General features: G+C 52.3%; 1 protein-coding gene across 1 annotated transcript; it reads right to left on the reverse strand.

Moving 5' to 3' along the window:
* Window positions 1-238: 238 nt before the first annotated feature.
* On the reverse strand, window positions 239-3,501 carry PNMA6E (PNMA family member 6E). The gene has a single exon (XM_065537968.2). It carries the CDS (start codon window positions 3,459-3,461, stop codon window positions 1,512-1,514), a length of 1,950 nt encoding a protein of 649 aa, XP_065394040.1. The 5' UTR covers window positions 3,462-3,501; the 3' UTR covers window positions 239-1,511.
* Window positions 3,502-12,975: the final 9,474 nt, after the last annotated feature.

Consider the following 12,975-nt stretch of genomic DNA (forward strand, 5'->3'; position numbering starts at 1 on the left):
GGAACAGGACAACACCAATTTAAGGATTAATGAAACCCCAAAACTTGACAATTCACCTATAAAATATAAGAAAAGTCCTTGTCATGCCCTCTCATGCCGGTCAAAGTGCTCTCACTTAGCTCTTTTTGGAGATGTCCCCCAGGGGTGCTGGGCAGGAATATTTTTCCTCTCCTCCATCACCCCATCCCCAGCCAATCCCCCTCCCCTAGTTTCCCACAGCAGACGCGAGACCAGCTGGAACATGGAATGAAATTTATTGAAGAGAAACGTATAGTGAAACTATCGAAGAGAAGGAAACCACAATACAGAGAGAAACTGCAAACGGCCACCACAGGCCACAGGTCCTGGGCCCCCTCCTCCTGGGGTTCCTGGCAAGGTGCCTCATCTGCTTCCCCTCCCGCTGCTGCCCCTGCCGCCACCTCCCTCCTTCCCGAGGGCCCCAGGGTCTGCCTTTTGCCAGGACAGTGGACTCTGGCAGTGTCCACTGGCTTCAGGGAGCCCCCTCCTGAACCCATCCCTATGGCCCTCACAGAACAGTCACAGAACACTGGGAAACACCAGGGAACACCTCACCAGGCTGAGGAAACTGAGTCACAAGTAACAACAGGGTTGGAACGCCAAAGCATAGTCCCTATGGAGCCTCACGCAGCCCCACTCTGCCCCAGGTCTGGTTCTTCTTCCTGCAGTCACGGTCACCATCACGGTCATGGGGTGAGCGTCCACCGTGCCCTGGCGCCTCCTTCCCGCCATCTCCTGGGACTGCGCTGGGGGCCTCCGGGGAGAAGCTGCTCAGAGAACACACACAGCTCCACAAGAACAAGCAGTCCCTGGCCTAGATCTATGCCGGGAAAGCAGAGGTGGTGCTCATGATGCGGGACAGCAGCGAGCAGAGCCGGGCTCGCAGGAAGCTCACAGCACGTGCCCCAGGCCCAGAGGCGGCCGTCTGCATGGGCGCACAGTACACGACATTTCGCAGGAGTGATGGCTAGCAGTGGGTGGGCGTCTGCTGGGCGTGTGGGTCACACAGGGCCTACACAGGTGACGGTGAGCTTCCCGGAACAGGGGGCAGCCTGCCCCAGGGATGGCAAGTGGGTGGACCCCTCTTGAACGACCCAGGCAGCTGGCACCATTGAGAGGGCCTCTTTCCCCCTGTCTCTCCCAACTCAGGGCCTGGGCTGGGCGCAGACATCTTCAGGTGCTCCCACCCAGGCCACAACTGGCCACTCAGGGCTCCCTCCAAGCCAGTTCCCTGTGGCAGCAGGGTTTGGGGCTGGGGCTGGGTGTGCTGGGTGCAAGGGAGGGAGGGAGGGGCGCCTCTCCCTACCCCATTTCCTATCAAACCTGGTCATCTGGGTCACGGGGAAGGAATGGGGGTGGAGGCCAGAGCCCCTTGCGGGAAGTGGGGGACCCTTACTCCTGATGTGGGGTGAGAGACTGGCCCTGGCCTGGCCTCCGTCTGCCTCCAAGGCACTACTGCCTGAGAGGAGAGGAGGCCTCAGGGCCCTAGGAGCCTATTTGCCCTGGGAGGACTTGGGCTGGCCCGCATCCCCAGCCCCGTCCTCATTCTCGTTTTCGGGGTCCTCCAAGATGGTCTGGAGCCCTTCCAGTGGGGGATTTCTGGCTTCCTGGCCTCTCACCTGGATGAGGCCCTCTGGACCCCAGCTAGGACCTCCTGGGAACACCCAGGCAGCACTGCTCATCCGGGCTGGGGAGGAGCTCCAGGGGACCTCGATGGGCCTTGCCTGACCTAGGCCTTCGAGGTCTGCAGGGGCGCTTTCATCTTTCCCAGCGGCAGGGGCTCCCTTTGCAGCCTCTTTGGTGGCAGAAGCGGCCTCGGCAGCATCTTCCACTCCAGGATCAGACTCGCTGGCGTCCCCCTGGGCCGGGGAGGCCTGGGCAGCAGCTGGGTCTTCACTCTCCACTGGGACCGCTGGCCAGGCCACACCCTGCTGGCTCCTCGCTGGGGAAGCTGCCCACGCCTCCATCTCCCGGATGAGCCGGAGCAGCCCCAGGAAGCCAGGTGGCCTCCTCTCCAGCTGCATCCCCCTCAGGGTATCCTGGAGTGCCTCGCTTAGGCGGGCCCGAGACAGCACCTGCCTCAATCGCAGGTAGTTGGCCAAGGCTGGGTGGACGGCCCCCTTCTCCACAGCCCTCTGCAGCAGGCCTTCCAGGCGCACCACGAAGGCAAACAGCCCCTCCTGGGGCCCCTGCGTGCAGGTCAGGAACTTCAGCCTCGAAGTCATTCGAGTGTCCTGGTTCCTAAATACCTGCCCCAGCGCTGCCAGGCAGTCCAGCGCGGACAAGTTGGGATCTTCCTCCAGGAGGCCGCTCACGACATCCAGGGCCGGGCCGCCCAAGCTCTCCAGCAGCCACCTCTTCCTCTCCCTTTCCGACGCATGGTACCACAGCTGCAGCATATCCTTGGCGTGCTCCACCCAGCTCTCAAAGGACTCTTCCTCGCAGCCTGGCTGCTCCCTCCCTGAAAAGGGTCTCAGTTCCCGGTAGGCCCTGTTTTCCAGCACAGCCTGTAGGGTGTAGCGCCAAGGCTGGACCCAGGCTTTTGTCCCTCCTGCCTCACCCACAGCTCCTGCCTCACCTGCAGTTCCTGTATCACCTGCGGCTCCCTCATCTGACTCTCTTGCCTCTTCTACAACTCTCAACTCATCTCCAGCTCCTCCCTCACCTGCACCTCCTGCCTCACCTGCACCTCCTGCCTCACCTGCTGCTCCTCCCTCACCTGCGCCTCCTGCCTCACCTGCACCTCCTGCCTCACCTGCTGCTCCTCCCTCACCTGCGCCTCCTGCCTCACCTGCTGCTCCTCCCTCACCTGCGCCTCCTGCCTCACCTGCTGCTCCTGCCTCACCTGCGCCTCCTGCCTCACCTGCTGCTCCTCCCTCACCTGCTGCTCCTCCCTCACCTGCGCCTCCTGCCTCACCTGCTGCTCCTCCCTCACCTGCGCCTCCTGCCTCACCTGCTGCTCCTCCCTCACCTGCGCCTCCTGCCTCACCTGCTGCTCCTCCCTCACCTGCGCCTCCTGCCTCACCTGCGCCTCCTGCCTCACCTGTGCCTCCTGCCTCACCTGTGCCTCCTACCTCACCTGCAGCTTTTGCCACTGCTTGCCCCTGGGGCTGTGCAGGGAAACTGGGCATATCCTGAAACTCAACATCAGGTACTTGGGGCAGGAAGATCACTTTCCAGGGCCCCCCATTGCCTGGTATTTGATGGGGAATGAAGCTTCGGTTTAAATACTCAGTGAACTCCACCAAGGCTGCCTTGGCCCCGAGCTCCTTTCTGAAGTGCTTGGTGAGCACTCGATACCTGCCCAGGGGCAACAGGGCAGCCTGCACGGCCTCCTGGAACTCATGTTCCTCACAGTCGTCAGGGATATCCAGGATGAGCAGGGAGCGCTCTGCGTTTGCACCCATCCACCTGCACCAGTCCCGAAGCATCGCCAGAGCCATCGCAGAGGACTTGAGGGAGGGAGCCTGATCAGACAGGAATGTATGCTGACTGTTGCAGTCTCTGATGCAGCCTGTGAGTACAAAGAGAGAAGCTTGTTTGTGCCAAACATTCACTCCCACCACTCATCTGCCCCTACATGTGTGGGGGTGGGGGAGCAGGGCTGGAGCTCGTCTGCCTCCTTGTTTTGTCGCTTTGATTTTAGTGAAATTTCGATGGCAAATTAAATTTATTTGCAAGATACAGGGCTAGTCACATTTTCTATGTTACCTGGTGCCAAGCTTATCTATCCTGGTGGGAAGCTTATCTAAGTTTTCAAAACTTTTGATAAAAACCTGTTCACAATATTCCCTCATTATCTTTTTAAAGTCTATAAGATCTGTAGTAATATCCTGTCCTTCATTCCTGACATTGATTAGTGTTCATTCTCTCTTGTGTGTGTTGCGTGTGTTGTTTTTTGTTTGTTTGTTTGTTTGTTTTTTGAGGCAGAGTCTCAGTCTGTCACCCAGGCTGGAGTGCAGCAGCTCGATCTAGGTTCAGTGCAGCCTCGACCTCCTGAGCTCAAACGATCCTCCCACCTCAGCCTCCTGAGTAGCTGGGACTACGGGCACACACTAACACACCTGGCTAATATTTTGTATTTTTTGTAGAGAAGGGGTCTCACTATGTCGCCTAGGCTGGTCTTGAACTTCTGGGTTCAGGCAATCCTCCCGCCTCAGCCTCCCAAAGTGCTGAGATTACAGGCATAAACCACTGTGCCCAGTCGTCTCTCATCTTAATTAGTCTTGCTAGGGTTCATTAATTTTGGTACTCTAAAAAGCCGGGATTTACTGATTGTCCTTTTTATCTCTGTTATTTCTTTATTTGACTCATTCTGTGTTTATTTTTGTTCTTTTTCGAGCTTCTTTAAATGGACTGTTCGGCCATTGATTTTATGTTCTATTTTTCTGTTATAAGCACTGAAAGCAAGAAATTTTCCTCTGACCACTTCCTTCCAAATGGCTAGTAATTTGGGTAAGTTGAATGTTTTGTGCAGTTCGAAATATCTTGTAAGTTCCTTGGTGATTTCATCTTTGACCCATGGATTTCAAAATATTTAGATATATGTTATTGTTATTAATTTCAAATAAAATTCCACTGTGATCAGAGAACTTATGAAAACGTGTGATCCTTTTCAGTTTCTGAAGATTTTTAAATGGCTCGACATATGGTCTATCTAAGTGAATGTACAATTTGCCCTTGTAATGAATCCGTATTTTCTACAGAGGCCAAGGTCTGCCCCCTCCAACCACTGCAACTCCTGTCGCCATTCTCCACGGAAGAGGCGACCTGAAGCCTTTCCAATTCCACCTGTAGGGGGCCAAGCTCCTCACGGCACTGCCACATCCGACAGCCTCCAGGGGGCGCTCACCGTCGCCTGTGCCACTGGCCGCCAGGCAGCCTCCGGCTCCGCACCCCGTGCACTCTCAGGCATTGGCCCTCCTTCCAGCCCATCCCCCACCGCGCACCGGGGACAGTCCCTTCTTGCCTCCAACGTGCCCTTCCACACCGGGCGCCCCCTACGCCCAGCTGGCAGCAATCCGCTCTAGCCCCGGGCAGCAGGGCGTCCCACGTGCTTAGACATGAGCCTCCCTCAGAGGCTTCCCCACAGTGGGGGACCCGACAATCCCGCCCCACACCCCCAAGTCGGGAGCCCCCATAGCCCACAGAGGCAGGGCGCCCTCCGCTCTGGTCGGCCCTCCACCAGGCTTAGGAATCACCTCTGCCCTCACCCACCCACCCCTGGGACCTGACCACGGCACCAGCCATGGGCCCTCCCATCTCGCGCCTCAGACTCAGGCTGGGCCACCCTCCATCGCCGCCGCCCCACACTGGGAGCCCGCCAGCCTGCTCCCCCACGTGGCGCCCTGCGGCCCCCTCGCCCTCCCACCCCAGGGAGCCCCCTACCGACCCCAGCCCCACAGCCGGAAGCCCTCGATGCCCCCTAACCCCAGCACTGGGCGAGTCGCCCTCCCTCTTGCCTCCTCTATCCCGAGTGCTCCGTGACCATCTCCGCCCAGGGACCTCCGCCCAGGGTCCTCCTCTGGCCACCCCACACTGGGGAACCCCTCCCCTCAGCCCTCCTTCCAACCGCCCTCCCGAGGGGGCCTTCCTTGGCGAGAAGCCCATGGTGACACCCACACTGCGCCTAAATCGGGCCAGGCGGGACCACGGCCCCCCCAGCTCCACAGCCGGCTCCTCACGGCCTGCCACACCGCCCGCTCCCACCCCCACCCCAGGAACCTCCTGGCCCGCCATCCTGGGCTCCGGCAACACCTCCCGGGCCTGGGTCCTGGCAAACCCCCGCGGTCTACTCACTTTCTCAAACTCTGGGCAATTCCGGGTCTCTCAGTGGGAAGTCAGATGTCTGGGTCTCTCCGAAGGGTCTGAAGAGATCACCTCAGCTCCGCAGTGTGGAAGCGTATGGTTCTCTGAGGCACTTGGCGCCAACGGCCACCCGGGCTCCCAGAAATCCCTGGTTCTCCCAGAAGCCACAGGGAGTTCCGAAAGAAAGTTCCAGGCCAGTGTCGCTATGCAATGCAAATGATTGGACAGGGAGAGCACCAGAGAGGAGCACGTGGGAATGCACTGTTGTTACCATGGCGACTACACGTGAATCAAAAGGTGGAAAGGCTCGAAGCCCAGAAGCGGTAGGCACACCATTGACCCTCCGCCAATGGAAAGGCCTGCCCACGAGGATCGGGGGAGTACATTTGCAAAGCGAAAGTTCATTGCGGTAAATCGGTCCAGTTTTCTCCACTGTTTGCTTTCCAATGTGGTTGGTAATGTCATAAAGAGATACTATGTTTTGTTTTGGTTTTTTGGTTTTGGGGTTTTTGTTTTGTTTTGTTTTTGTTTTTGTTTGTTAGACTGAGTCTTGCTCTGTCGCCAGGCTGGATATTTTATTTTTTTTTTTTTTTTTGAGACTGAGTCTCGCTTTGTTGCCAGGCTGCAGTGGTGCAATTTCGGTTCACTGCAACCTCCGCCTCCCAGGTTCAAGTGATTCTCCTGACTCAGCCTCCCGAGTAGCTGGGACTACAGGTGCGTGCCCCCACGCCCAGCTAATTTTGATATTTTCAGTAGAGACGGGGTTTCACCATGTTGACCAGGATGGTCTCGATCTCTTGACCTGGTGATCCGCCCACCTCGGCCTCCCAAAGTGCTGGGATGACAGGCCCTATGTTTTTATTGATCCCTTTTCTAGTAGTAACAATGACTGGGGCAGGAGTATTAAAATCTCCAATTATAGTTGTGAAGATGCCATTCTCTCTTTATTCTGTCAACTTTTGTTTTATATATTTTGAAGCTCTGAAGCTCTGTTATTGGGTGCAAACATATGTATGAATTCGATGTGTTCCTGATTAATCAATCCTTGTATCATTATTACCTTTTATTTTACCTTTTCAGCAATAACATTTTGCATTGTTTTCCAGTGGTTGCTCTAGGGATTCCTGTATATATCCTTTACTTTTCACTCTCTACTTACAGTTTACATTGTACCACATCGCCTAAATTTAAGACCATTTTCGTTATATAGATTACTCCCCCCTGCACCCCATCCTTTATGCTATAGTTGTCATATATGTGATATCTACACGTTATAAACCCTACAATACATTATTTATAATTTTATCTTAAACCATCATGTGTATCATAAAGAACTTATAAAGATAAAATAAATATTCCTTAATATTTACCCACATAATTTGTTATTCATTTCTAACCAAAGATCGAGATTTCCCTCTTTTCCTTAAGATCAAAAGACTTTCTGTAGCATTTATTTTAATGCAAGTCTGTTGATGAATTCTCTTAGCTTTCATGTGTCTCAAAGCATCCTTATTTCACCTTCATTCTTGAGGAGTATTTTCCCTGGATATAGATACAGAGTTCTGAGTTGAAAGGATTGTTTGTTTGTTTGTTTTTTCTCTCACCACTTTAAAGATCCTGTTCCATTTTCTCCTGGTTTCCATTACTTCTAATGAGAATTTGGTAGAACTTGTGAATGTTCTCTTCTTTTTTGAGTTGCATTTTACTGTTTTCACAATTCACTCATTACTCTTTGTTTTCAGTACTTTGACTGCAATGTGTCTACATGTGTTTTTTCTTTGTATTTATCCTCCTTGGAATTCACTGAGCTCCTTGAATCTGTAAATTATGTCTATCTCCAAATTTTGGAAATTTCAGTCATTATTTCTTCAAGTAGTTTTTCTTCCCCATTCTCTCCCTTCTCTCCTAGGAGGCCATATACACATTCATTAGACCTCTATATATTGTCCCACAGCTCACTGAGGTGCCCTTTTCATTTTTTGAAAACTTTTTTTTTCCTCTTGGTTTTTCAGAAAGGATTATTTCTATATATCTGTAAGTTTGCAACTCACCTGTCATCTACAATGTTATTAAGATCATCCAATGGAGATTTTACTTCCGATGTTGTTTTTCAGTTTAGAACTCACACTTAGTTCTTTACTTACACTTACAGCTTACACAGTCCTTGATTTATGATGGTTTGACTTATGATTTTTCAACTTTACACTGGCTTTACTGGGACATCACCCCATCCTAAGTCAAGGAGCACCTGGGTTTATTGGGCTATTAAATGCATTTTCAAATTACCATATTTTGACTTACTGCTGGTTTGTCAGGACTTAACCACAGTAAGTCAAGGAACATCTATAGTTTCTGTTTATCTTCTGAAATGTCCTATTTTAAAAAATCATAATCAGTGAGCAGTGAGATGGGTTTTAAAAAAATTGTTAGGTGGCTGGGCATGGTGGCTCGCACCTGTAATCCCAGCGTTTTGGGAGGCTGAAGGGGGCAGATCGCTTGAGGTCAAGAGTTTGAGACCAGCCTGGGCAACATGGAGAAACTCCATCTCTACAAAAAATACAAAAATTGGCTGGGTGTGGTGGCACATGCCTGTAATCCCAGCTACCTGGGAGGCTGAGATGGGAGGATTGCTTGAGCCTGAGAGGTGGAGGTTGCAGTGAGCCATGATCATACCACTGCACTCCAGCCTGGGTAACAGAGCAAAACTCTGCCTCAAAATAGATAAATATATAAATAAATAAATAAATAAATAAATAAATAAATAAATAAAGTGTTAGGAGCATGCTTTTTTAAATTTTATTTTATTTTTTTACACAGCATCACTCTGTTGCCCAGGCTGGCGTGCAATTGTGTGATTATGGCTCACTGCAACCTCCACCTCCCAGGCTCAAACAATCCTCCTACCTCAGCCTCTCAGGTAGCTGGGACTACAGGTGCATGTCACAATGCCCAGCTACATTTTTTGTATGTTTTGTAGAGACAGAGTTTCACCATGTTGCCCAGGCTGGCCTCAAACTCCTAGGCTCAAGCAAACCACCCACCTCAGCCTTCCAAAGTGCTGGGATTACAGGCAGAAGTGTGCTTTATCTCCTTAAGAATATTTTTTTTAAATATTGTGAATTACTGGGGTCACCTCAGGGGTTGGATTCTCTTGAATGCTTTTTTCCTTGAGTATCAGGACAATTCTTGTTTCTTTTAGTAATCTAGCATTATATCCTGGACACTGTCCATAATGAGTTCTAGTAGCTTTGGCTTCTTGGCTTCTATATTTCTCCAAAGACGGATCATTGTTTGTTATTGTTGCTGCTGTTGTGGTGGTGGTGGTGGTGGTGGTGGTGGTGGTGGTGGTGGTGGTGGTGACAATGATTTGTTGTCTTAGTAGACAACTAACCTAGCTAAACTCACACTAAGTCTCCCCTGTATTGGGTACCAACTGCAATCTCCAGACTCCGTTTCCACAGTATTGGGCATCAGCCGAAACCTCTGCTCAGTTCTTTTCTCAGACTCTGCCTCGTGTATTAATAGCTCTGGGGTCAGCCAGAGATTTGGGCAGAGTGTACAGGCCAAACACAGGGCTCCTCCACATGGTGCTTCTCTGCTCCCAGGTGATACCCCTCCTGCTTTCCCTCTCCCGTGGCCACCCCAAAGCCTGCTCTCTGGGTCTCTGAGTTTTGGTCACCCAGCACGGCGTCCTCTGTGGCCCATGCTCACATGCAAGAAACTCACCTAGTGCCGGTCCCTTCTTCCAGGTGTTAACCCCCTATGGTTTCTGCCTCTACTGCTTAGTCCCTCATGCCATCAGAAGGTTTTGTTGTTAGTATTTCATCCTGGTTTCATAGGTGTCATCTGTGGGAGGGTTGATCTGATAGGAGTGACTCCACCATTGCTGAAGGCAGAAACTGACTTAAGTTTTAACAAGATCCCTGGGGCCAACACTACGGCAAGTTTTAACAAGATGTCCTGGATGACAGTTTCACTGTCGCCTTGTGAGTGACCCTAAGCCAGAACCTCCCAGCTAAGCCACCAGGAGTAATTTGTTATGTAGTGACAGATAACTGAGACTCTACCCCCCACTTTCCTTCAAGTGTTGTTGCCTGTCCAACCCATCCTCTCATTCATGGGACCTGATGCAGTTATCATAGGTGACTAAAAAGAGGATTTGAAGAATACGTCCACAAACTCTGTGATACTCCCCTTTCAAGAGGTGTAGCTGGATCCCTCTCCCCTTGAGTGGAGTCTAGACTTAGTAACAAATAGAGTTCAGCAGAATCCGTGGGCTGTAACTGGCAAGCATGGCTTTTCAGAGAAGGCAGCGTGTGTCTTGGGTGCTCTCTCTTCACCTTCTTGCACTTGTTTCCCCTTTCTCCTTTCCTCCCCCGCTTTCCTCCCTCCCTCTCCTTTTCCCCACCCCTCACTCTGTCTCCCCACACACACATAGATCCCCCTGCCTCTCTCACTCGCTCTCTCTCCCTCATCCCCCAAAATAGATCACTGTTTTGCAGGAAGCCCTGCTATGAGTAGCCCTGCGGAGAGGCCCACGTGCTGAGGAACTGAGCTACTTGCCAATAGCCACGTAGCCACGTGAGTAAGCCTGGAAGTGGATCCCTCAGCCCCAGTTAAGTCTCAGAGGCTGCTGTCCTGGATGACAGTTTCACTGTCGCCTCGTGAGTGACCCTAAGCCAGAACCCCTCAGCTAAGCCATCGGGAGTAATTTGTTATGTAACGATAGATAACTAAGACTCTAATATCCCTTTAATGCCCAGCAGTCTACAGCGTCACGGTGAGATTTCCTCCAAGCCTACTCTTCTGAGCAGCATTGTCTTAGTAAATGGCACCAAAAGTCACCCAGGGAGGCATTGTCGGGTGGATCATCAATCCCACAAGTAATATGAAGCCTCTAAATATTCACAACCATGAGCAGACACCAATCTTAGAGGAAAGATGAAGTAACAAGAGTCAAAAAAGGACTCTGCAGAGAGCTGCTCAAGTTCTGAGAAGCAAACCAAGGGCCAGTGGCATCCTGAGCCTGGGGAGGGGAGCATTTAAAGCAGCGGGAGATCCGACAGCATCAATGGAGAGCTAGTCCCTCAGGGTTCTTAGTTGCACACAACAGGAACAGACTGGCTGATGGAAGCCCAGGGGAAACCAGCTAGAGGGTATACCACAGGCGTACCTTGGGCCTCACACTCAGTGGGTAGCGGGTGCATCTGATTGGTAGAGCCTGGGTTAGGTGCCCATGCCATAGCTACAAGGGAAGCTGGGAAAGCCCAGACATTTTTCACTCCTCTTTTGGGAGGGAAGCTCCCCATCAGGTGAGAGAATTGCATGTGCAAAGGTCCTAGAGCTGGAAGGGGCATGGAGAGTACTGGGCTGAAAGGTTGGTGTGACTGCAGGGATGGGGATGCCACACACCGATGCTGCGGAGGCCAGACGGTGCAGGCCTCATGGACCTCGGAGGGGTTTCATCTTCATCCTGAAAAAGCTGAGAACTCACTGACAGATGTGAAGCCAGTGCTGCACATGCATGCACAGACATGTATTTGTGTGAGTGACACAAGCTCATTGCATTTTACAGAGTTATCTCTGGTTTCTTTGTGGAGAAATTATGTGGGGAGCCGAGTGGATACAGTAAGACTAGCAAAGGGTGGCTGGAGTTGTCCTGTGAGAGATGACTAGCCTAGATGACAGCAAGGGCAGTGTCATGGAGCAGATATAGAGGGTCCATTTAACAGATCTAAACCATGCAGAGAACTAACCAGACACCATGAATGACGGGAAGTGGAGGGTGGGCAAGGTATGTATCCCCACCTTCTAGCCTTTGACATGGGCGTGTTCCACTCACCGCAGCTGGGGACTTGGTAACAGCACTAGCCCTGGCACGAGATCACAAGCTCAGTTTTGGATGTGTGCATTGGCGCATCCAAGTGCAAATACCAAAAAAGCAGGTGCATCCAGGTGGGGGCATGCCAGGCACTGAGGCTGGGGAGGCCAGCCAAGAGGCCAGGCACAGTCACGCTCCAGCTCAGCCTCCAGGCCAGTAGATGGCTAAGCCTCCTCCTATGCCAGGATGTCTTGGCAAGGCTGGGTGACTCTTCAGCTCCTTACCTTTGGTGACCCTCCTGGCTTTGGTCCCTATCACCTGAAGGAATGTCTGGAGACTAGACGCTGCTGGCTGCCCTCCCAGCAGCCATTCCCCCTCTTTTTTCCTCAGTGGACTCCCGCTTGTTGTAGAGTCGGGGTCTCACTCTGCCGCCCAGGCTGGAGTGCAGTGGGGCCATAATAGCTCACTGCAGCCTCAAACTCCTGGGTTCCCGCAATTCTCCCACTTCAGCTTCCCAAGTAGCTTGGACTACAGGTGCATGCCACTGTGCCCAGCTAAAATTGTCTTATGTTTTATAGAGATGGGGTCTCACCATGTTGCCCAGTCTGGTCTCAAATTCCTGGTCTCAAACAGTCCTCCTGCCTCAGCCTCCCAAAGTGATGAGATTACAGGCATGAACCACCATGCCGACTAGAACCCCCTTTTTGTTCCAGCCTCCGTCCCTCCCTCATCACTAGCCACATGGCTCAGGGCATGGTGACTCCCATCCCCAAATCAACAGGTGGCCCTGATTGGTTCAAATGCAGCTGCATATGTGTTCCTGGGGCAACTGTTAGTGATCCGAGCAGTCCATGGCCCAAATGGCCCAGTCAGACCAAAGGGAAGGTTTTAGATTTTATCCACAGAGGAGGGGCCTCTCTTTCCTTGAGCAGGAACAAGGAAGTATGTGATCCCAGCGGACACTGACAAACATTCTCTAGCACACAGGCAGCAGCCTGAAGCCAGAGCCAAGACTTGAGGTTGAAAAGAGGCTGGGGCCTGGGTGACAGCTCAGGACAGTGAAGCCACTAGAGGGGGCACGATAAGGATAGCTGTAGCCACACTGGGAGGTATAGTTGAGAAACAGTTATGATCAGACTGGGAGTGTCAGTGAAGGGAGAGGGAGGCCGTCCTGGGAGGGACAGTGAGAATGGTAGTGGCCACACTAAAGAGGGTCAGCAGAGGGCCAGTGGTGGCTCCCCTCTGGGACATTCAGGGACTGGAGCCACAGCTGCAGCCATGGGAGAAGCTGCCACACCAGCAGTGGACGGCCACCTCCTGGGGCATGT

Source organism: Macaca fascicularis, chromosome X (assembly GCF_037993035.2).
Source record: "Macaca fascicularis isolate 582-1 chromosome X, T2T-MFA8v1.1".
In the NCBI taxonomy this organism is placed as follows: Eukaryota; Metazoa; Chordata; class Mammalia; order Primates; family Cercopithecidae; genus Macaca; species Macaca fascicularis.